General features: G+C 31.4%; 1 protein-coding gene, 9 non-coding genes and 1 pseudogene across 10 annotated transcripts in view; 1 reads left to right on the top strand and 10 right to left on the bottom strand.

Annotated features, from left to right (window-relative positions):
• Window positions 1-3671: 3671 nt before the first annotated feature.
• Window positions 3672-4013, top strand: LOC113375895 (annotated as a pseudogene).
• A 7787-nt stretch (window positions 4014-11800) lies between these two features.
• The window catches only part of LOC113375894 (protein sevenless-like), an 18738-nt gene continuing 5077 nt past the window's right edge, over window positions 11801-25461 (bottom strand). The window contains exons 2-18 of the mRNA XM_026615839.1: window positions 21322-21426; window positions 20818-21111; window positions 20476-20745; window positions 20210-20415; window positions 19688-20037; window positions 19268-19636; window positions 19038-19208; window positions 16148-16382; window positions 15641-15879; window positions 15215-15466; window positions 14914-15126; window positions 14206-14510; window positions 13955-14146; window positions 13578-13788; window positions 12303-12510; window positions 12138-12244; window positions 11801-12045 (exon numbers count right to left, since the gene is read on the bottom strand). Of these exons, the coding sequence (XP_026471624.1) occupies window positions 11855-12045; window positions 12138-12244; window positions 12303-12510; window positions 13578-13788; window positions 13955-14146; window positions 14206-14510; window positions 14914-15126; window positions 15215-15466; window positions 15641-15879; window positions 16148-16382; window positions 19038-19208; window positions 19268-19636; window positions 19688-20037; window positions 20210-20415; window positions 20476-20745; window positions 20818-21111; window positions 21322-21426 (3918 nt within the window). The 3' untranslated portion in view covers window positions 11801-11854. The remainder of the gene's footprint in view (window positions 12046-12137; window positions 12245-12302; window positions 12511-13577; window positions 13789-13954; window positions 14147-14205; window positions 14511-14913; window positions 15127-15214; window positions 15467-15640; window positions 15880-16147; window positions 16383-19037; window positions 19209-19267; window positions 19637-19687; window positions 20038-20209; window positions 20416-20475; window positions 20746-20817; window positions 21112-21321; window positions 21427-25461) is intronic.
• On the bottom strand, window positions 22792-22863 carry Trnaa-ugc. Its single transcript has one exon. It is a non-coding gene; the product is annotated as a tRNA-Ala (tRNA).
• Trnaa-cgc lies at window positions 23125-23196 on the bottom strand. Its single transcript has one exon. It is a non-coding gene; the product is annotated as a tRNA-Ala (tRNA).
• On the bottom strand, window positions 23295-23366 carry Trnaa-cgc. Its single transcript has one exon. It is a non-coding gene; the product is annotated as a tRNA-Ala (tRNA).
• On the bottom strand, window positions 23462-23533 carry Trnaa-cgc. The gene has a single exon. It is a non-coding gene; the product is annotated as a tRNA-Ala (tRNA).
• On the bottom strand, window positions 23630-23701 carry Trnaa-cgc. Its single transcript has one exon. It is a non-coding gene; the product is annotated as a tRNA-Ala (tRNA).
• Window positions 23797-23868, bottom strand: Trnaa-cgc. Its single transcript has one exon. It is a non-coding gene; the product is annotated as a tRNA-Ala (tRNA).
• Trnaa-cgc lies at window positions 23963-24034 on the bottom strand. The gene has a single exon. It is a non-coding gene; the product is annotated as a tRNA-Ala (tRNA).
• On the bottom strand, window positions 24304-24375 carry Trnaa-cgc. Its single transcript has one exon. It is a non-coding gene; the product is annotated as a tRNA-Ala (tRNA).
• On the bottom strand, window positions 24466-24537 carry Trnaa-cgc. Its single transcript has one exon. It is a non-coding gene; the product is annotated as a tRNA-Ala (tRNA).

The following is a 25461-nucleotide window of genomic DNA, read 5'->3' as shown; positions in this document are numbered from 1 at the left end:
CTCGATCCTGTGACCGTCCTTGTTTAACGTCTACATCCACGACATCCCCACTGACGCCGACACAACACTATTGACATTTGCTGACGACACTGCCATATACAGATCATCACGATCACCAACGCTACTGATTACAAAAATACAGAGACATATAGACGCATTGACAGAATATACGGAAAAATGGCAAATTAAAATTAATCCAGTGAAAACAAAAGCAATTTTCTTCACTAAAGTCGTTGGTCCATTACACTTACTGACTTGACAAAACTAAAGGTAACGGGCCATGAAGTTGAGTGATCCAAGACGGTCAAATACATTGGCGTAACCATAGATTATAGACTCAGCTTCACAAAACATACAAATTCTAAAATTGGACAGGCTTACGGGATGATGAATCTACTAAGACATCTTTTGATCCACAACAGCCCGCTAAGCGTGAAGAACAAGCGAACACTTCACTTGACACTCAAAAGACCTTTACTATTATACGCCGCTCCAGCATGGAACGCGACAACCAAGACCAACAGACGGAGATTACAAATAGCACATAACAAGGCACTACGACTAGTACTCGACAAATCAAGGGACCCACTGACGAGACACTACTACCCAAGTAAATATTTACATGAGCAGACGGACATACCGACTATATTCAAACATATCAAAAAGCTCACCGAAAATTTTTACCGGAAGTGTAGAGATTATGATAATAGCACCATCCGAGCTTTAGGCCAATACACATCGGAAATGATCTGGTATAGGAATTATGCCATGCCAAACTACCAGACCGATCCCGAAGCTATTTTATAAGCGAGAAATCACTGGAAATAAGATTTTTTTGGAGACTAAAACTTTTCCTTTTTTGTTTTCGTTATATATCTAAAATATTGTATAAATATAAATAGCCAATAAAAGAGATGTAAAATTAGAAATTTTTGAGTGGAATACCCTAGGGTAGAAAAACTCATATATAAATCACTGTATATACATAAATTGTAACCAATATATTGAATACATTTTTTTTTCTGTCTGTCAAAAAAATATCGATTGACAATTCAAGACTTCACTGACCTCCACAGGGACAAATACTTACGAATAGACCCTGCCACAGTTTCCGAAATAAAAACAATAGTTAAAAAATTACCGAACAGGAAACCACCAGGATCGGACGAACTACAAAACATAATACTTAAATAACTGCCAACAAACGCTTACATTTTACTTACCCGCATAACAAATAGATTAATGACGAAAGGCTGTTTTCCTGTTTCTTAGAAAACTTCCACCATATTTCCAATAGTGAAGCCAAGGAAACAGCCAGACATACCACAGAACTACAGACCGATCAGCCTCCTCAACACATTGAGTAAGGTAGCCGAAAAGGTACTACTCAAAAGACTGAACAAACACATAAGACACAACAAAATTATACTCATAGAAAATACAGTTCTCAATTTTAACATACGAAACCATACCGGATTGGTGTTACTCGACTTTGAGTAGGCGTTTGACACCATCTGGATGGACGGACTTATTTATAAACTCATCCAACTCAACTTTCCACCGTACATTACAAGAACATTACACTCATACCTCTCAGACCGCAACTTAACCGTACAAGTAGACAACAGACTTTCGACGGTTAAACAAGTGACGGCGGGAGTACGGCAGGGCTCAATCCTGGGACCGTCAGTGTTTAACGTCTACATCCACGACATACCCACTGACGCCGACACAACGTTACTGACGTTTGCTGACGACACTGCTATATACAAATCATCACGGTCACCTACGCTACTGACTAAAAACATACAGACACACATAGGCAAGCTAACCGAATATATACTTACAAATAGCAGATCAGGATCAATCCGCAAAAGACGAAGGTAATTTTATTTACAAAGAGCCGAAATGCCACGACTAGACTGACTGACTTGGATAAAATAAAAGTATTGGACTATGAAGTTGAGTGGTCCAAGGATGTTAAATACCTTGGTGTTACCCTGGACCATAGACCCAGCTTCACAAAACATATTAATATGAAAATTGGACAGGCTTACGGGATGTTAAATCTACTGAGACCTCTCTTGAACCACAACAATAAATCTTATCTGGAATTGAACGTAATGGTAAATTAACGTGCTACAGTTGGTGGCGACATCTATTGAATGCTGTAAGAATTACCATTGATGTAACATCAAAGCGGCCGTGTTTGCCATCTATTTATACTTTACACATATCGAGGCGGGTATGCACTATCGACAAGCGTTGGTGCCCGTGGGTAAGTTATAGTAATTGCAAAAAAATCTAAAATCAATGTTGTTTTTTCTTTACGTTTCAAAGGTTTCTGAATATTTTGGCATACCTTATAATATAAAATGGACGTACGTGTGTGTGTGCAAATATTCATTATACAAATTTTCATTGATGATTTCGGGAACACGGATCAACCGATTCGAATAATTTCGTAAAAGTTTGATTCGTATTAAAAAGAAACGTGCTGATAGTTTTTGGCAAAGGCAGGTCTAGCCGTTTCGAAGATACGGTGCAAATACAGCCAAGAATCGTAATTAAGAGAACAGAGCGTCGGATCTGAATAATACAAAAAACATTTTATTTTTATTGACTAAACGAAGGACTGTTTGAATTTTTGGAAAGACAGGTCCAACGGTTATGGACTCACAATAAAAAAAAGTTAAAAAAAATACCATTGGGTGGTCAAAAATGTTCGTTAGACATATGCACATTAAATTATCAGCTTTTTTTTATATGTACACAAGATTTTTAATTTTGAAGTTTATTTATATGGTTCAAACAAATGTTTTCGACATTTTCGACAGCATGGTCATGCAGTTTTTGAGAGAAAAACGGATCATCCGATTAGATTAATTCAAAAAACCTTTTTTTTGGGTAGATGGTGTGCAAAATTTCGTGATTTTGAAAATTTTCAAAAAAAAAATTCGAAATTTTCATAATTTTCAAAAAAATCTAAATTAAAAAATTAAAAAATTTAAAAAAATACAAAAATTTAATAAAAAATCGATTTTTCACAAAAATTTGAAAATAGTTCGAACTTCCAAATTTTGAAGAAAAAATTCGAAATTATCAAAAAAATAACATTAAAAAAAACAAATTTCTTGTAAACATACACGTAAGTTGTTTGTAGAATACGCTCGTCGCCTAATTTCATGTAATAATCTATTTGAAATTATTTGAAACAATTATTAATTATTTTCATATCTCGAATGTTTAATTACGGTACGGGAAGTACCAGCAATTTGCCTTAAGACACCATGCCAAAAATATTATAATTGTTTGGTTTCAAAACTTTTGAACTAATATTAAATTGAGATCATTAAAATTTTTTACTTATATGTCTATCATAACTAATCCGAATCCGTCAAATGCGCCAAAACAAATGTCAATAGAATGTACATAAACAAAAAACGTAAATGACATCAGATAAACAAATTAATTTTATATGCATACCAATCGTTTTTATTCAGAATTTGTAAAAAGCGTCAATACAATGTACACAACGAAAAAAGTTGAACAGACAAAAACTAAATCATTGAAATTGAAATTCTGTAAACTAATACATTTAATTGCTTTATTTTTAATTATTTGTATATGTCTTATATTCAAACGCGCTAAACCGATATACTAATTACATAATGCGTTCTCGAGCAAGAAGATGTCTGATGAGTGATTTCAGAAGATTGGAAAATGAGCCCCTGATTGGAATTACTGGATCACCCTGGACGGACAATATAATGCTCTGGAACGCGGTTATTTTCGGTATAGAAGGCACTCGGTTCAGGGATGACATCTTTAAATTAACCTTAGAATTTGCAGATGAATATCCGCATAAGCCACCAATCGTGAGTTTTTGTTCGCAATCCGAATGTATATGGAGATGGTCGAATGTGCCTAGATATCTCTTGCAGAAAAAGTGGAATGCCTCTTATGATGTTTCATCTACCCTGACTTTAATACAAAATTTGTCGGGCGAATGAAAATGACTATTAAAGGGCTACTAAATTTTTGTTGACTATTTTATCTGTATTTATACTGTAATATATGAATATTATATAAAATGCGTTAGAAGATTTTATCAAAACATCACATAATTGTATATAAACTCATTAGCTATAGTGATTTCGCAATCTTCTTTATTTTTACTTACAAGATGCCATAATAATCGGTTCTGCCTTTTCATCAGCATTTAACATCACTATAATAATCAGTTCTGTCTTTGCAAAATAGTTTATATCCGAAAAAATCATAAACTAGTGGGGCGCATGGCATCGTGCCTTAAGGCAAATTGCTGGAATTTCCCGTACCGTAATTAAAAATTAGAAGAATGAAAATAATCAATAAATGTTTTAAATAATTTCAAATAGATTATTTATTATAAATACATACTGTACATTTATATATGTGCTTATTGGGCGACGAGCGTATTCTACAAACAACTTATGTGTATGCTTACAAGAAATTTCTTTAATTTTTTTTTTAAATTTGATTTTTTTGATAATTTTGAAATTTTTGAAAATGTCCGTTTTTCTTGAAAATTTCGAAATATTCTCAAATTTTTGTAAAAAATCGTTTTTTTTTTAATTTTGATGTTTTTCAAATTATTCTAAATTTAGATGTTTTCTTCAAAATGATAAAGAATTTCAAAATTTTCAAATTTTCTTTTTAATTTTGAATTTTTTTTGAAAATTTTCAAATAATGAAATTTTTTGTAAAACCATTTTTTGTACATCGTCTACACAAGCAAAAGGTTTTTTGAATTAATCTAATCGGATGATCCGGTCTGTCAAAAACTACATGACCATTTTTACACCCTTTGCGCTCCATACCTGCGGAACAGCAAGATGTGCTTTTTGCAAAAACGCCTCGCGATCGAGTACCGAATGTTTGTTCAATAATACAAATCGGTTATTCCATACTGTCGAAAATGTCGAGGACATTTGTTTCAGCCATATACATAAACTTTAAATTAAAAATTTTGTATGGAACCCCAAAAAATTGACACAAAATGTGTACACATTACACATTATTAAAATCTCTATAAAATATCTGATAATTTGATGTGCATGTGTCTAGTGAACATTTTTACCGCCAAATTACATTTAAAAAAAAAATTTAGAGTCCATAACCGTTAGACCTGCCTTTACAAAAATTTTATCAGTTCTTCGTTTAATCAATACAAATAAAATGTTTTTTGAATTATTCAAATCGAACACTCCGTTCTCTCAAAAACTGAATTAATAAAATCAAATATTTTCAAAAACTTACAAATTTAAAAAACTAAAAAAAAACGTTTTTTTTAAAAAAAATCCAAAAAATTTCAAACTTCTAAAAAAAATTCAAAATTTTGAAAAAAATTCTAAATTATCAAAAAAAAATAAAATTAAAAAAAAAGAACAAAATTCTTATAAACATACACAAAGTTGTCTGTAGAATACGCTCGTCGCCTAATTTAACCTTTCCACTCGGATGCCGCATATTGATCTCGCAATTCGGAAGTGGAAAGGATTAAAAAAGACATACTTTTACAGTATGTAAAAAGTTTTAAAGTATTGTAATAATCTATTTCAAATGATTCAAAACAATTATTGATTATATTTATTTCTCGAATGTTTAATTACGATACGGAAAGTTCAAGGCGTGTTTGTTTTTCGTTCAAATATGAATAAAATATTTGAAATATTTGTCGACAGTAACTAACATGTTTGGCAGATTTTGCACAACTTTGAATAACTTCAGTAGTTTCACCTTTTTTTTTTATTATTATTATTTTTGAACAGCAACCAACCTTACGTCCTATGAGCTCTGTTGGGCTGAAACTTCTCCTTCCTTCGTATTTTTTTAGATGGTAGCCCCATGGTTAATCCATCCATATTTGATGATTTTGTTATTAGAATTAATCTAATAGAGCTGACATTTTTATTGGTGCAGCAATGCCGGGCAAGGGCTGTTTTCACTTGGAAACATATTGCTATCTATATTTTCAAGTGAAAATCGTTGTCACTGCTACCTGTCAACAGGCTCCTCGAAGTGGGTATCGAACCCGGGACCTCTGAAACAAGTCCCGTCGCTCTTAACCGCTTACCTACGGGCGAGCCCAGTAGTTTCACATGAGTTTCACACATTGATGTCCTACAGAAACTCGATAATATACTTATAATTCAATACGTTTGTATGTAAGCACAGCTAAACATTATATAGTATTTATTTATTTTTTGTAATTCATAATTTGATGTTGACATATGTATTAACAGAGTCTAATAATCGGGAATAACATCAATAAAAACATTTTAATTTATTTTACAATCTATAATCCTAGCCATCATTCAGTGGAAACTAAATATAAAATTTAAAAACCTAAACAATTAAGATTGAAAAATTATAAAGAGTAAGAGATGTACTTACAATTTGATATTAGTGTTAAAAACAGAAAAATCAATAACCCATGGTATGAGGATATTGTAATGCACTACACTATGTAATATAAACATTGAACTTGTAATTATAACAATATTTCACAATTACACTAACAATAAGACTAAATTATCACAAATGAATAAATGTGCAATATATGTGTAATCTGTAAACTAGTTGGTGGCATAATGAAGAAATGACTTTTATTAATTGCAAGATTCTAACATGCGTAAAACTAATATTTCATTATATACACTACATTTTATAAATCATATTGTTTGGCAAAATACAATTGAGCAGTATTCGATACCGATTTCGGTTTTTATACCCTCTTCAGTATAATGCACATTTTTGATTGGTAGTTATACCAGTAGTTGTCATACTATACCAGTGGTTCCTATTTATTGATTTGTTATTGATTAAGTCAATTATTTACACATGTCGGGAAATTTATGCCACTCGCTTTAGGTTTGTGCAAAATTTCACTCATACTTCAAATTAATAATATTAATATAAATATTTAATTATTTAATGAAATAATTTTCAATATATATTTTTGGTCTTCGTATAATTGCTAAATTGAGAATTATTTTTTCAAATTCTAGCTTCTTGTAAAATTTTAAATTTTTTTTTTTCTACGGCACATTATTTTAACTTTACGAAGGAGAAGTTTATGTTTTCTTGACGTTTTAAGCCATTCTGAATCGAATGAAACCAAATTTGCAAAAAGTATGTGTGTGTGTGAACAGATTGTTGACCTTTAGTTGACGTTTTCTCAAAAACGGCTGGACCGATTTCAAAAGTTTAAAAACCATTCGATGCAACTCAATAAGGACCACCGTTTGTCGGTTCGCGCAACGATCACCCAAGCCGTTTCTTTGGAAATTACAGAAAACTTGAGAAAATTCAATTCGGAATCGAAATGTATGGATTTAATTGAAAGCAAAGGCTTTATTTTCTAAATAAACAGTTGAAAATTTTACTAGTATACATTTTGGGAAGTTCATGGAACTTGCCTCAAGGCTGTATGCCACTTACAACTAAATTAATTTGATATTAATATTTCTTATTAAAATCTGGTCATATTACGAGGACATTTAGCAATTTTGTCTACATGTAGTGTATACCTTGTTTTTTGTAGACAACCCAGTAGTTGTCCTATCCGGTTATGACTAATATTGAGATCTATAGCCTTGATTGGAAATAAAAAAATAAAGTAAGCTAAATATGACAAAAAAAATTGTTTTGATTTTTGTTATTTTACCGAAGACGAAGCGAAAACTACGAAACCGATCATAAAACTAACTGACATGAATTTCCAACTATCCAATAACAAAATTTGGTTTGCACTTGGATCACGGCAGCAAATAGTTTTGGAAAAATTTATAATCGGTACAGGATTTTCGGCTAACATGTGGAAGAAAAACTTTGCATCTATTAAATTTGATTAACGAGAGTCCATATCAAGCCCACGATTTCTAAATTTTTTTTTAAATCGGTGCAGCCGTGAACAAACATCGACCAATGATCCAATTTGACCTGAAACGCCGAGAAAACATAACTTTAGCTCATCAGATATTCTGGCGAAAACATAAACTTCTAGAAAAAGAGCTCTAATATAATGCTCTTTCACTAACAATAAGATGATTAAATTCTTGTTAATTACCTTCTCATTCATAAAAAACAATCTTGGACATTTCAAGTTTATCTCTAATGTCCAATACTCACTAAAAAATAATAAACTTAATTATCCTCAAGCATGCGATTTTTTTTAAGTTAATTTTAAAACCTAGTACTTTAATAAAAGGCAAACCACTGGGTTTTCCTTTTAAAATTTAATATGTTATTTGTCAAACTAATTACTCAATGTCTTTCTATTTATACAGATTGTAATTTATGAGAAAATAAAAAAAAAGTTTTAAAACCATCTGAAATCAGTAAATTTATTTCTACAGCATTAGATAATACTTACGTTCATAAGCGAGAATAAAACATAAACAAACTAGTGGTGTATGGCATCGTGCATTCAGCGTAACAAAATGTTCGAGGAGTATTAAATTTTTCAAATAGATTATTATAAATAATGTTGCATTGTCTAATATTTATTTATAAGAATTAAATAAACTGAATCACAAAGTCAAAAATATGTATTTAAAGTAACAAGCGAGCTTTAAAACGTTAGCCAGAATTAAAATTGAAATCTGAACTATTTTCGATACTAGTGGGCTGTATGGCATCGTGCCTTAAGGCAAATTGCTGGAACTTCCCGTACCGTAACGAAATGTTCGAGGAATATTGAATGTTTTCAAATAGATTATTATAAATATTGTCTAATATTTATAAGAATTATATAAACTGAATTGCAAAGTTGAAATTATTTGTTTAAAGTATATTATAACTTTGGTCAGAATTAAAAATAAAATCTGAATTATTTTTGATATACAAAAAAAAAATTTTTTTTGAAAAAAAAATTTTGAATCAATTTTTTTTTCAAAATAAATTATTTTGTTAAAACAAGCAGAAAGTTCTTTGAATCATTTAAATCGAACGCTTAGTTCTCTCAAAAACTGCCATTTTTTGTACATTTAGCTCTGTATCTTCGAAATCTTTTGCCAAAAACTAATAACCACTTCTCCCAATCTAATTAAATCTTTCAAATCGGATGCTCCGTTCTCTCAAAAACTCGATTTCTATTTTCTGCAGTTTTTGCTTTTTATCTCCGTAACTGCTGGATCTGCCTCTGCCAAAAACTAATCAGCACATCTCCCTATCAATAGGAATCGAATGTTTTTTGAACCATTCAAATCGGTTGATCGCAAACCCAAGTTCCGAATTTGATCTCAACCTCAGCTAGCTCCATATCAAGCAGTATGATGTAGAATTTCCTCTTGGAATCATAGATCTCAGTGAAAATGGACTTTCGTGAGTACTGTTGCAACATACATCTTGTATATAGAAAATAATAGATTGTGACTCTGTGCATTCATGATTGATTTGCAGTTTAATTTAAGGCTCAGTAGAAGTATCGATTAAAAAAAAAATATAATGAAAGAGTGAAATTTTTAAAGTGCAAGGATTACACAAAAACGTGCATTTGCTTTAGTAAATAACGACTTATACACAGTACCCTCTAGTTCCTTGTTCGACTAGTACTTTATTTCTTTTTTGTCTCAAATGTTAATGATTTATTTTTCCAACAATTAAGTATATTTTGAAATTGATCAAAAGTATTGAAAAAAGTAATAGTATTATAATAACTTACAATATATTTTATGTAATATTTTCAATTTGTAATTCTAGTTATTTTTACACTTCTCTCTTATAAAACTTACAACTAACGCGTTTTATTTAAACTACTCATTGAAGTCTACGATACTCCCTAATATTTACATAAAAAATACATAACATTACACTGTGCGCACAAGAATCTAAAGAACATTTTCATATCATAAAAATAATATTTGAGTGATTGAAAAATTACATTTATAGTTTTCAAAATTCAGCAAAAGCGATATTCTGACCATGTGCGCACAGTGCAAATTACAAAGGCACTTTCACATTTTCTTTGTCATTAATTTGTACAGCTCAGGGATAATAACATTTTGTTTGCGCTTTGTAATTATGAGGAAGAGCAGGATTTAAAACAGAATCAGTATTTAAAGATACTCATGGTTGAAAAAATATTTTCATTTAACAAGCAAAAATCATCTTATAACATTTTAAAACAAATTTTATAACATTTTATAAATATTTTACTAATGATGACTTCTAGGATTTTATTTGTTTGACTGTTTACTCCCAGTATTCTTATATCTAATATGTTTATGAAATGTTTATATATAAAGCAAGTAATTACAACATTACTCGCAAATTATTTTAATATATATGACGGTGTCTTATAAATCTATATAAATAATTTAATATAATAAAGCAGTCAAAAAGCATATGGATATTTTACACATTTTTATATAACTCTATGATATAAGATATGTATATACAATTTCTTATAAAATACAATAAATAACGAAATCACTTTTACGCCTTTGGTCTTTTATTGCCAAAAATAAATTAGAATTTACCTTAACTATATAAATACTAATTAGTAAAATTAGTACTTACTTATTATCCCATATTTATCTCTCTTTCTCTTTCTCTCTCTCTCTCTCACACACACACACTCTCACACAGAATATACAATGTATTCTCTTTTTGTATGCAAAATTAACCACCAGCAAATGTAATTCATTAAATTATTAATAATAAACTTATTTTTGCGAGATGCATATTCAACATATTCTAAAACTACATCACAGATTATATACGTTATAGAAACAAAATAAAAAGTATGAAATTAAGCAAACGAATTCTATATTTGACTAAAGCAATCGAATATTGCGGTGAATTAGAAAACTTTCACTGGAGGTCATATATTAGACCTAAAATTAGTAAAATTTAGTTTAAAATAGGATCAAATAGATCATCACGATTGATGCCTCATTATTAAAGTAAAAAATCTTCTGTTTCTGCTCCAAGGATTTATTGTACAATTTGCTTTAATGAATTAAATTTAACCAGTGGTTATTTTGCATAGAAAACGCATATAACTTACGTTCATTTTTTGGTTTTAAATTCCTTCTATAAAAGAAATATATTTTAATAGTCATGGCATCACACTACAACACTTAATCAAAGTACTGATTGAGGAGGTCAGTCTTACTTTTAAATTGCAAAACTAAATTATACATTATAGATATTTTGGAAGTAAAATAAACCGAAAATGTACGCATAAAAATTGACATTCACGGCAAAGACTAAAATTATTTATTTATTATCTATATTACTGGATCCCTAGACTGACCAGTATACAAACGCTCTCTATTTTTCAAATTAAGCTTACTTGAAAAAAATAAAATTGTAATTTTTTCCCTAAATCTCAATAAAAAGTTACGAACGATTTTTTTCCGTTTTATAAAATATAAATTTAGATTTTTGTTCAGGATTTACATGATGTGATCGATTTCTAAAGTGTAGTACAAAAACACACATTTCCAAAACGGAATAGTTAAAATCATCACTTCATTGTTGCAATATATTTTTAACTTAATCTAACACTATCATACCATTCCGTCGTTTTTTCAAGTTAACCGTAGTGATACAGAAGATTTCCTTCATTTTGATATGCTATCACATGCATCTGATTGTGAGCTTGAAACAAAAAACTATTATAAAATTATAAGAACTAAAGCGCAATTTTTACATAAAACAGTAATTAAGTAGAGAGCTCATTACAAATACCTATCAAAACTTCTTAATTCACTTTCAATTTTAATATTTTTTTTAGTGAATTCGTCATCCAGCGGTCCAGTAATTTAGATCTGTCTTACCATTTGTTTTAAAACTATCTTGGTTACAAACACTGCCATCGTCCTGAACCTAGGACTTCCGTACGAGGCCTTTCGTATCCGTCGAAAACCGTCGTGTGGGACTCATCTGACAGTAATTCCAGGTACCCAGGAGCTTCACTTCCAAGACCCAAGGACATTGTTTCTTGGCTGTTTTCCAGACTCGATATCGGCGTTGCTAGGTTACTCTTCTCGTCTTTAACATAAGGAAAAGATTACATTGAAATCATTAGGCAGATCATTACGTAATGGAAGTGCATTACAAAACCAGTATTAAATGATAATTACCCATCTGATACGGAATGGACTTCAACTGCGTCAAAACGTGAACACATTCCTTAAACGTTGGCCTTTTACTGGTATCGTGACTCCAACATAAAAGCATCAACGAATACCTATAATTTAAAATAATATTCATTACCTGATACACGATGACAATATATGTCTACTTACAAATCATCAGGACATATGGATGGTTTGCTCAATCTTCCGCCTTCCCGGACATAGTGCAGAACTTCCAAATTTGATCTTGCAGGATAAGGCTGTTGTCCGTATGTCAACACTTCCCAACAGAGAACTCCATATGCCCACACATCAGATTGACAAGAAAAAACTCCATCGACCAAGGATTCAGGAGCCATCCATCTTACTGGTAAGAGTCCTAAACAATAAAGAAATCAATGTAAATATTGGAAACTATAAAAATGATAGGTTAGATATAGTTAATTTTACAAGGCAACTTATGATTTTGAATTAAAATCTGATTAGCTAATTATGTTTTCTCGAAGTTTCAAGTGAATCTGAATCGTTTGACACCAAAATTGAGAAAAATATGTATGATGTGTTGCTTTACAGATGCCATGCTCAAATGTTTGGCCTGGATATTTCGAGCACAATAATAACAATATCAAACCTATATTTATTCATGAGGTAAAAATATAGTTACTCGCTACTGCTCACTCGCTCTCCTTCTTTCCATGAAACGCAAGTGTAGGATTTTTCTTTCAAATGTGCTTTCTTTTCAAATTTCTTGCGCCTTTCCAAGTAGCCTCCGATATCAACATTAACTCCCATGTGTATGTGTGCGTATGTGTGAATATGTATACCAAAATTTGTTTACATTAAGATGTTTTATCCAAAACCGCTGTATCGATTTTAAACATTTGAAAGCCACTTGATTAAACTCGATAAGGACTTACGTTGATTAGTTTTACGAGACAAGCGGTCAAACCGTTTCTTTGGGTTTAAATCAAAATTTAAAAAACATGTCAGCTTTGTCGCAAAAATTTCTGAACAAATTTTGAAAATTTAAAAACAGTTCAATAGATATCGTGTGGGTATTGTGCTAATTAGCTTATAGTAAAATTTCTTCATTATTAATTGTTATTTTTTTTAACTTTAAATGAACTATTTTAATTTTTGGTTTTAACGAACAAACTAAAATATTTGAGGCTAGCAAAAAGGAAACAAATTATGAAAATCATTAAAGTTTGGAATAATGAGCCGCGTTGAATTTTTAAAATTCTATCAAAAAGTCGTTAAATCTTAATTGTTATTTATTATTCATACACATTAGAAAGTACAAGCAAATATCATACAAGCGCATAGTTTTGTCATGGGATCAGATCAAATTTGTTAAAGAAAAAGTTCATTAAGAAACAAAAAGACATTTTCGTATCAGTAAATTTCAAATTGACTACAGATTGTATCTGGAATTACAATACATACCTTCACCTTCTTTTCTATAGTAGTCATTTTTATAGATATCTCGAGCAAGTCCAAAATCTCCAATTTTGACAACACGGACATTATCATGTGTCGACACCAAGCAATTGCGACATGCCAAATCTCTGTGGACAAAATGCATCTCCTCTAGATATGCACAACCCACGGCCACGTCCAGGCACATGCCTAGTAGATCGTTCAACCCCAGAATTTGCTAAAATCAAATATCGTTAATTGCATTGCCATTATCAAGTTGCCAAAACTTTCTAGGCAAAAGATATATAGTCTAAAACGCCAAAACGTCCAATAAATGATTTGATGATATTGACTCCAAATTTATAAGCAATGTCAATTGTTTTAGAATAAACTTAACCACTTACCGAAGTACGATTATGTCTCAAGTAACTCAGAAGATCACCTCCTTCCATCAATTCCATGATGATAAAATGGGGATCGTTGTCTAAACAAACTCCCAAAAGTTGAAGAATATGCCTATGTTTAAAGTTGCCCATAAGTCTGGCTTCTTGTAAAAATTCTAACTTCTCTTGCTCGGTTGCGCCTTTGCGCAAAGTCTGATCGGAAATTGATCATTAGAGAATATTCAATAGCATGTAAAAGTTAAGTTAACTACCTTCACAGCCACTCTGATATCGCCTCCAAGTTTGGCTTTGCCTTCAAACACCTCACCAAATGCTCCACTGCCCAAAAACTTAACAAGTGTAATCTGATCTCTAGAAATATGAGGCAACATGGCAATTTCGGCATCGGTTGGAGGAGCACCTCCAGTATATAAAGTGTTACTACTATGAATGAAGGTACATCTTCTAGGAAGTTCGCGAAGGGTCGCCAATTCCACATCCAAACCATGAGGTCTTAATGTGTGCGCGTGGTGTGCCTGCACAATTTTCTTCACGTCACGAGAACGATGGTTGAAAGCTAAAAAAATGAAGTGGATTAAAAAAACTTAATCCGTTTATGGTACCAATTTAGTTGTAAATCAAGCTACAATTAGGATTGATATTGATCACCAGATACTTGAAATAAATGGTTTGTAAATTTTAAGTTATCTCCACAGATCTTTGAACATTTAAGATTTCTGTTGATTTTATAAAGAAATATTGGTTATCAGAATGAATTTTCAATAAAAATATATATGCCCACATTTAATTGAATACTTCAAAGTTTGCGAATCCATACAGATCTTTGATGTGATACAAACAGATGTTCCATATTATGTTCGAATACTTTGAGTGTAAATCAATAACTTTGTTATTGATTAAGTTTTATTTGAAAGTTAAAAAAACAGTCAAACTGTGTCATTTTTTTTTCAAGTACTCACTATAGGCGAGGCAAACACCGACAAAAATCATTATGAAGACGCACACAAGGAATACTATGACGATCTTTTCATGCTGGTGAGCCAACATCGTCGCTCCAGAAGAATCAAAAGGAGTGCTGACCAAACTGTAGTCGCTCCAGCCGTAGCTGTTTAAGGCCCGCACACGAAAACGGTACAAACTCGGTCGCAATTCTGATATTATCCAATAATTATCTGAAACAAAAATAAAATATATAATCTATAAATTATCCAGTACAAATTTTATGAACTCATTTTCAGAAAAAAAAATTGCCATTCTAACCTGTGCCGTTGTAAAACTCCTGCCAATCTTCGTTAATAGGTTCACTATCGATAAAATTCTGCGTAAAATTTGCAGCTTGTCGACGATTTCTCATGCCTTCATCAGTTTTAGAATCATAATCGCCTAGCATTCCTTCAAGACTATAAGCCATCAAAGGAGATCCATTATCTAGAGAAGGCTCCCATATCACCTTGTAGATGTTGCTTCCAATATGTTCAATCACAGGTATACCAGGTTTAGAAGGTTTATCACCTGCAAGAGTAAAAAACTCATCATATTTTATTTTAATTATCTCATCAAAGCATTTTTCGTATTAAATAGATTACAAGATCCGGGCATATTGCAAATAATGAAACTTTATCTATTTGTTTCATTGTGTACAAATACTGACAAGTTTTTTTAAAACTACTCCTTCTAAATACTTACAAAGTGTTTCAAAAACAAATCTATTGTCCATTGGCCAGATGTATGGTTCTTCTTGAAGTTTAATAGCTTCGTTGACATTTTCATTGGGGTACCACAAAGTCAGCCTAAGACGATATTGCGTTTTGGGTTTCAGTTGACTGATTGTATAAACGTATTGGTTTTCGGACACATTAGTAGTTTCCTGAAAATCGGTGTTTTCCCAAAGCTCAAAACCAAATGGGGAATACTGCAAAATGTGCCTAAAATTATGAATATTTGATTAGAATCAAGTTTTGCTTGTGAACATGTCTGTTCAGACCATGAATTCTATATTACAAATCTATGATGAAAATTATTTAGAAGATAGAAAAGCAATTTGATAAAAATTATTTAAGAAAATTGACAACTTCAACAATCTAAGCAAAAAACTGAAATCATTATTATTATTTAGCTAAGTAGGTTTCCTAAAATATTTACATATTGGTTCGATTTGTGGCCTCCAATCATAAATTTATGGTAGTTAGGTACCTGTTAGTCCCTTCCCAGCCAACCATCAAGACAGTAGATGATATTTGCAACAATGATATATTTTTAGGTTCTGGATACGTGGTAATTGTCACGTGATCACTGTCTGTAAACATCCATTGGCAAGCAGCGTGGTCACAAAATGCACGAACACTGATTGCATACGTCTGGTTAGGAGCTAAATGTCGTAAGTGCATCTGCAGGATCGCATTGCTGGGCTCGTTGATGGTTGTTTTGTCTAGTATTTAATAATTTAATTAACATTTGAAGTAATTCTGACACCAAAATTGGAAAAAGTATATGTGTGTGAGCCAAAATTTGACCTTTAGTTTTTGTTTTCTCAAACACAGCTGCACCAATTTTAAAAAATTAAAATGTATTCAGACTCGCTTTAAAAAGTGGCTTAATTCATTATAAAAATCTTTAAGGTTTGTAATTATTAGCCGCGCCCTTAAGACATGCACCAGGTATATACATTGTACTTACTTAGTCTGTTTATGATTAATAGAACTACTTACACATATTGTAAGTTGGTTTGAAAGATATCAATTGAAAATCGTTTTGATTAGTTTTTGAAGCAAAAACTTTATTTTAGAAGTAAAAAGTTAAAAATTTGCTCTATTGCAATTCTTATTGTCAATTATTTACGTACTACAGAAAGTTTATGCAACTTACTCTAAGGCATATGTACACACACACACACACACACACATATATATATATATATATATATATATATATACAGGGCCGGTCCTGGGGTCCTTAGCGCCCGCATGCAACTTTCTTTCCTGTCCCCCATTAATTTTACCGTTTTAAGAGTTTATCATTAAAATTATATAAATATTTACATATTTTTTAAAAATTGTAATTATTCTGGATTTAGTACACAAAAAATTAGATATAATCTAGAAGAGTACAAAATATATTGATTTTAAATTGATTTTATCGATATCAATAAATAAAACAATCCTGTCATAATTTCAGATTTTAGTAATATTCAATATGTAGTATATTGGTTAAGGATGTAAGTTTATAAGTATGGTGTAACTACCATAGCTTATACCATAGAATTTAAGAAATGCATTTCAGAAATAGTATTTATTATTTTGATATAAAGATCTTGATAAAATTCTATAACTTTAATTTATCAAAAATATTAAGTGAAATAAATAAATTAATTTTTAATTATTCTGGATTTGGTGCACAAAAAATTAGATATAATCTAAAAGCGTATGAAATATATTGAATTTAAATTTATTTAGAAAATCTAGGCGATTCGGGGGTTGATCATAATCAAGTATTTTGAAATTTTCAAACATAACACTCGTATTTCATGTTGAATTTTTCAAATTTTAATTTAATTTAATTTTTCATCATTTACAATATCCAAAATTGCGTCGTAAACTTGTCCTTATTGATATCGTAGGAGCCGTCATATTCAGAGTATCAGCTTGTTGTTTTAAAGTTAAATTTTTAACGTATTTTAGAAGTATTGTTCAAAAATCAGTAAAAAATGCAAATAAATTACACATTTCTTGAACAATATTGAAAAAAAAAACTTATTATATTTGATATGTATTATTTCTGTATAGTTAATAATTATTAAATTTAGAGTATGGACACTACTAGGTATGAAACAAGCCTTAAGATTTTCGTTCCAAAGTAAATTTTGCTTCCATTTTTTATATTTGTTCCACGCATGTCTTCAACATTCAAAGTTCAACAGATACGAAACACTTGCAACAAAAGCAAAAGTTACAATTCAATTTCTCGGAATAAATAAGTCATTTTCTAAGCACTGACTCCTCATTTTTTATAATTTGTTTATATTTTTTTAACAAGTTCCGATTCAACTAATTCAGCTCGCAATTTTTCGTCAATAATGCCCAACATTTAATTTAATCTATCGCAGGTTTGCGCTTATGGGATTGAACACTAGATAATTTCCTTTTCGATTCCACGGTAACTTCAAACAAAGAAAAAATTGAATAAGTAGATTAAGCAATAAACAGAGCTGTTATTTACTAATTTGCAGAATTATTAATCGGTTAATTGTTTCTACTGATATCACATTGCAAAATGAATATGCTTTTTATGTTTCCATATCCCTAGTTAAGTTAAATTATGTATAATAATTTATTAAGTATTCTAGATTTTAAATAAATAATTCTAGATTTTATATAAAAAATATAAAATATTATATTATAAATTTAATTTCCGAAACTCGTTTTGGCGCCCCCTAAGGCTTGCGCCCGCATTTTTTGCATGCATCGCATGCAAGGCAGGACCGGCCCTGTATATATATATATATATCTTGAGGATTTTTGTTCGATGTCGAAACATATTGAATGGAATAAAACAGCCAATGCGTCGAATGTAGAAATGTTTATTTTAAATTGTTATATGTTTCGAGGCTAGATGTGTCTCATCATTCAGCTAAAAGAAATTTACAATATAATGAAAAGTTTTAAAATTAAAAATATAACAATTAGAAAAATTTGATTATACATACAAACTTGTTATATCGGTGAAAGTTCCCAATACATCAGCAAGAGAATGAATCAGTTTATTTATAGCTCAAAAAATCCAAAACAATTTAAAACAATATTAAATTTCTAGTTAAACAATGTAAATTTCTTTAAGCTGAATGAGACACATCTGGTCTCGAAACGTATAAAAATTAAAAAAAAAACATTTCTACAGTCGTCGCATTGGCTGTTTTATTCAATTCAATATATATATATATATATATATATATATATATATATATATATATCCTATAATTGCTTGCTTGCGTTTGCATGCACGCAATTACACTTTTTGTACCCAAAACAAAAAATAGGCAAAATAAGTAATAAAATATTCATTATGAATAGGAATAAAAAATACGAACATGATGTTGGTACTTCTCCATTTGTCCTTGCTGTCAATCCTTTAGGTTTAGAAGCCCAATGCACTTCGTATTTTACTGAACGTGAATTTAGAATTGCTGGGGGAAGCCAATGGACAGATGCTTCATTTGGATTTAAGACCACAGCCGAGACATTTCTTGGTTTACTTGGTGCTGAAAATAAAACTACATTACAACTACTGACTTTTAAAAATGTATTTTTTATTGCTTACCTCCTTGTGCAGTCATATACACTGCAGGCTCACTGAGGATGATGCTCTTCCTATTTTCATCATCATAAATATTGCTGACACCGACACAAAATACGTATTTTTTATATGGTTTCAAACCGGTGATTTCAACTTTTTTATAACTGAATTCCACTATTTTGAAAGTATCATTGCAAGATGATTCTGAGCCTGTATAATTCTTATAGAACACATGGTATTTAACAGTAGGAATAGGATTAAAACACCCCTTGTTTCTTTCAAAATCTGGCAGAAGTAATGTGATAGAACTTGAAGAATTACTGTCAATGGAAGGCGATCTTAATGAAACTCGTTTCGGAGATAAACATTTTCGTGGAGGATACAACTGATTTGCTAAGGAAGCAAAATTTTGAAAATTGTCGAAAAATATATTTTCTAACATACTTGTTTTAGTTAAAGCATGAATAGTTCCTGTAGTATCAGACCAATAAATGTTGCCTTCATCAATAGAAATCGTTGTTGCATCCGATGCAATAACTACAATTCTGCAAAAACATCCGTAAAAATCGGACATAATGATGTTTTTTGTATCTCGTTCCAACCAATATACATCAGGAAATTCTGGTGTTGTAAATCCAAGAGCGATGACATCAGATATAAGTGGATTGTGAGTGCAATTGCAAAAGGAATTGGCTTTCTCCTGCTTGAAAAAGGGTGTCATCGAAGAACCATCCGTGGAAGATATTAATAGATGATGAAAGCCATCAGATGTACTTTCAATACGGAATAAGGTTCTGAAAAAATAAATAGCCAATATGAAACATACTAAAAAGTATATACATATATAAATATATATATTTGATTTGTTATATACATACTCAGATCACTTGGAAAGCATAGGTGCAATAATTAAAATTCCATGATTAATATAAAATTGAATATTTTTGAAAATATTTATTTAGTTACCTCGTGAATGGGGAAACTTCTAAAGATCCAATAAATCCAGTAGATGTTAAAATAACACGTGGTTCTGGATGTATCCAGTTCAAATAATTCAAATCCAAAGCAAAGACCGCACTTCCGCGACCTTTATCATCAAGTTGTGACCAATATAAAACTCTTTGCACCCAATCTAATGCCAAACTTTGCACAGAGGTATTCAATGATAATAGCTAAAAATATATTGATTTTACAGACTGCAAGATAAGTTTATAAAAATTATATAAACCTACTTTGCGTTCTTCTGTTCCGTTTATGACGACAATTTCGTTCAATGAATTTGTGAAGAATATTAAATTCTCTCGTTTAAGAATTGCAACGTCCCTAACAACTGTATTATCAGGTAAAGTGAAAATTGTTTTGTTGAATCTTATGTCAAAATCAACATTAAGTAGTGATTGATCGGTTGCTACTAAAAGTTTTGGAACTGGTACTTCGTATTCTACATCAATAACTACTGGAGATGAAGCTGGGCCAAAACCTACTTCTGTAAATGCTTGAACCTGATGCAAATAAACATTATTTTAATAAAAACGTTATTATAAAAATTAAAATTAATGCCCGAGAATACGAACCTGAAAGTAGTACGTAACATTTTTAATTAAATTATCCAATCGAAACTCCGTATTCTGTGGCGCCAGTAGAGTTCCTTCTGACCCGCAAGCAGTATTGTTAGTTCCATCTTCCAGAAACCCGCATAAAACGCGGTACCCTTTTAACAGACCGTTGGGTTCGAGTGGTTCCTTCCAACGCAAAATCGCCACGAAACGTTTATCGTGGTATATGGGATCGCCGCTTCTTTCTGCATAAACCCGAACTCGTCGAGGTACCGAAGGTTCCGCAGATGGCGAGCGCAAACTCCTCTTTACCTAAAGTAATATGATATAAAGATATTCATAAGGAACTATCAGACTGGTGCAATATTTTTTACATCGTTCCAAAATATTATGTCAGTTCAGAGTTTTAAATAAAATTTAAAAGCTGGTCATAGATATTTATTAAAAAAATAGTAGAACAGATTCCATTATTGATGAAAATTACATGCTGGAAGAAAATTTACTCAACATATAGTACTATACCTTTGGTGAATATCCCCACAGGGTGTATGCCCGTATAAACACCTCCAAAACAGAATACGGAGGAAGATAATTGGTGCAGGAAACGTAGTTATTATTGGTTTGCACCTAAAATCATTCAACAATTTAATATTTGTATCCAATACGTGTTGCAACTAATATTATTACTATTACCGATATGTTATCTGAAGAAGACGTCTGAATCCTTACATCATAAATAACTTCACCATAGTTGACATTATCCACAGGTGCCCAGGTGATATTAAAATTTGTCCAAGGGCCTGTAACTTTTATCGAGTTTGTCTCGACTTGGTTAGGGATGACATATAAGGGTCCAGTGTGATCTGCAAATGATTAATTGCCTAATTTGATAGTCATTTGAACATTATTTTAAAGTAGAAAGCAAAAAATGTGTAATGAGCCATCATCTCGATTCTTACGACGTTGCTATCATCAGGAGATAAATGATCATATATGAATATTCATAGCAAAAAAAAATTGTTTTGTCGGTAGTTTTTTTTTGGTTTTGAGCTCTTTTATTTATTTTAAGATACCTCAATATAATTTTTAAGTAAACATTATTCCCGTAAGGCAAGTTATAGTATTCGCAAAAAAATCGAAAACTGAAAATTTTTATATATCTTTACGTTTCAAAACCTTCTGAAAATTTTGACATGCCTTAGAAAAAATTGGTGAATGTGTGTGTGTGTGAGTGTATGTGTGTGTGTTCAGATACAAATTTTCGTCGACGATTTCAGGAACACGGATGAAGCGATTTGAATAATTCAAAAAACATTTGATTCGTATTGATAAGGAGACGTGCGGATTAGTTTTTGGCAATGGCCTAGCCGTTCCGAAGATATGGGGCAAAAAGTGCCAAAAACGGTAACTCAGTTTTTAAGAGAACGGAGCGTCCGATTTAAATAATTCAAAAAACATGAACTGATCAAATTTTCATAAAGGAAGGTCTAGCGGTTTCGGAGATCTAGTAAAAGAAGTAAAAAATGCCATTTTGCGGTCAAAAATGATCATTAGACATATGCACATCAAATTATCAAATATTTTATAAAGATTTTAACAATAAGTATAAATTTTGTTTACATTCCAATGGATTCCGTACCAGTGTTTATCCGTTAGACGGCGACGCGGCGCTTACGTTCTTCGATATTTCGTCTCTATGCAGTTAAAGCAGTACGATTGCTTTGAAAAAAAGTTCAGAATTTGCAAAATATTTCGGAATAAACTCTTCTTCAAAGTTTTTTTTTTCAAAAAAAGTAAGTTTTTGTCAAAAATTTATAGTTTCTCAAAAATCTAATTTTTTCAAAGTATTTTTGCTTTCAAAAATGTTAAACTTTTTAAAAAAAATTATTGTTGGTACGGGAAATTCCAGCAATTTGCCTTAAGGCACGATGACATGCGCCCCACTAGTATAATTATAAGTATTAAGATATTTTAACGCGTATAAAAGAGTTCTGGAGGAGCTGGGATTTGAACCCAGGACTTCCCGCACGCAAAGCGGACACTCTACCCCTGAGTTACACCCCCTTCGAAATAAAACATAATTCTCGGATTCGGATGAAATATACAGTTTATTTATATAACTATAATATTTAAGATATTTTAACGCGTATAAAAAGTTTTGGAGGAGCTGGGATTTGAGCCCAGGACTTCCCGCATGCGAAGCGGACACTCCACCCTAGTTTACACCCCATTCGAAATAAATATAATTTTTTCGGATTTGAATGAAATATACAGTTTATTTATAGCTATAATTTTTAAGATATTTTAACGCATATAAAAAATATGTGGAGGAGCTGGGATTTGAACCCAGGACTTCCCGCATGCGAAGCGGACACGCTACCCCTGAGTTACACCCCCTTCGAATTAAACATATTCTCGGATTCGGATGAAATATACAGTTTATATATAACTATAATATTAAGATATTTTGATATTTTAACGCGTATAAAAAGTTTTGGAGGAGCTGGGATTTGAACCCAGGACTTCCCGCATGCGAAGCGGACACTCTACCCCTGAGTTACACCCCCTTCGAAATAAAACATAATTCTCGGATTCGGATGAAATATACAGTTTATTTATATAACTATAATATTTAAGATATTTTAACGCGTATAAAAAGTTCTGGAGGAGCTGGGATTTGAACCCAGGACTTCCCGCATGCGAAGCGGACACTCTACCCCTGAGTTACACCCCCTTCGAAATGAAACATAATTCTCGGATTTGGATGAAATATACAGTTTATTTATATAACTATATTTTTTTGAATATTTTAACGCGTATAAAAAATATGTGGAGGAGCTGGGATTTGAACCCAGGACTTACCGCACGCGAAGCGGACACTCTACCCCTGAGTTACACCCCCTTCGAAATAAAACATAATTCTCGGATTCGGATGAAATATACAGTTTATTTATATAACTATAATATTTAAGATATTTTAACGCGTATAAAAAGTTTTGGAGGAGCTGGGATTTGAACCCAGGACTTCCCGCATGCGAAGCGGACACTCTACCCCTGAGTTACACCCCTTCGAAATAAAACATAATTCTCGGATTCGGATGAAATATACAGTTTATTTATATAACTATAATATTTAAGATATTTTAACGCGTATAAAAAGTTTTGGAGGAGCTGGGATTTGAACCCAGGACTTCTCGCACGCGAAGCGGACACTCTACCCCTGAGTTACACCCCCTTCGAAATAAAACATAATTCTCGGATTCGGATGAAATATACAGTTTATTTATATAACTATAATATTTAAGATATTTTAACGCATATAAAGAGTTTCTGGAGGAGCTGGGATTTGAACCCAGGACTTCCCGCATGCGAAGCGGACACTCTACCCCTAGTTACCCCTGAGTTCGCCTTGAAACAAAATTTAATTTTCGGATTTGGATGCAAATACATTTTTTTTTAATATAACTATAATTTTTAAGATATTTTAACGCGTATAAAAAAGATTGGAGGAGCTGGGATTTGAACCCAGGACTTCCCGCATGCGAAGCGGACACTCTACCCCTGAGTTACACCCCGTTCGAAATAAACATAATTCTCGGATTCGGATGAAATATACAGTTTTTTTTAATTTTATTATATCTAGATTTTAACGCGTATAAAAATATGTGGAGGAGCTGGGATTTGAACCCAGGACTTCCCGCATGCGAAGTGGACACTCTACCCCTAAGTTACACCCCCTTCGATATGAAATATAATTTTCGGATTTAAGTTTTCAAATGTGTCAAAACTGAATATAAAGCTATTGCGATATTACTATTTGAACATATACATAATTTTGTTCATGAAAAAAAAGATCATTCTAATACAAATTCGAAACAAAAAAATATTTCATATAAAATGAATTCAGTTACAAATACAAAAATTATGTTTAGAAAGAAAATTTCGCATCCAATAATTGCAAAGGCGTTTTTAAAATCGATTAAAAATGTAAGCTGGACGAAAAATGTACCATTTTCTGCTAATTTCTAAGAAACGTTTCGGCCGATCGTCACACAAAATAAATCGATAACGGCTTTTTTAAATTTTTGAAATAGCCGTTTTGAAAGAAAACGACAAATGTAAAAAATGGGCTCTTTTTCCAAATTTGGTCTCAATAGATTCATAATGACTTGAAACGTCGAGATAACATAAAATTAGCAAATTGGTATTTTGGCGAAAACATAAATTTCACTTCAAAAAGCAACAAGTGCAGATTTGAATGATCCAAAAACATTCTGCTTGTATAGATTGCTTTTGAGGAAAGAATTTTTTTTCATTCCATTTTTTTTATTTTTCGAAAAAAATTATTTTTTCATATAAATTTCGTATAAGTTTACTCATCGTCCATTCATAAGGTTTATATTTGGTTTTATATCTATAAAATAAAATAATGAAAGTTACAGTATTTATACTAATCTATTTGAAAACATTTAATATTTTTCGAAAATTTTATTACGGTACGGGAAGTTCCAGCAATTTGCCACAAGGCACAATGCCATACACCAGTAGTTCAATTATTTTATAAGATGTGTTGTTATTTTTTAAGTATATTCAACAGTTTTTCCTTTATAAAGCATATATCTATATATTTCCTGTACAAAAAGCTTACATGTGGGTGGGGTT

Source organism: Ctenocephalides felis, unplaced genomic scaffold (genome assembly GCF_003426905.1).
Source record: "Ctenocephalides felis isolate EL2017-DRISC unplaced genomic scaffold, ASM342690v1 CF-g0.4_SCAFFOLD_01886, whole genome shotgun sequence".
NCBI classification, from domain to species: domain Eukaryota; kingdom Metazoa; phylum Arthropoda; class Insecta; order Siphonaptera; family Pulicidae; genus Ctenocephalides; species Ctenocephalides felis.
This window is presented reverse-complemented; position numbering and strand designations above follow the sequence as displayed.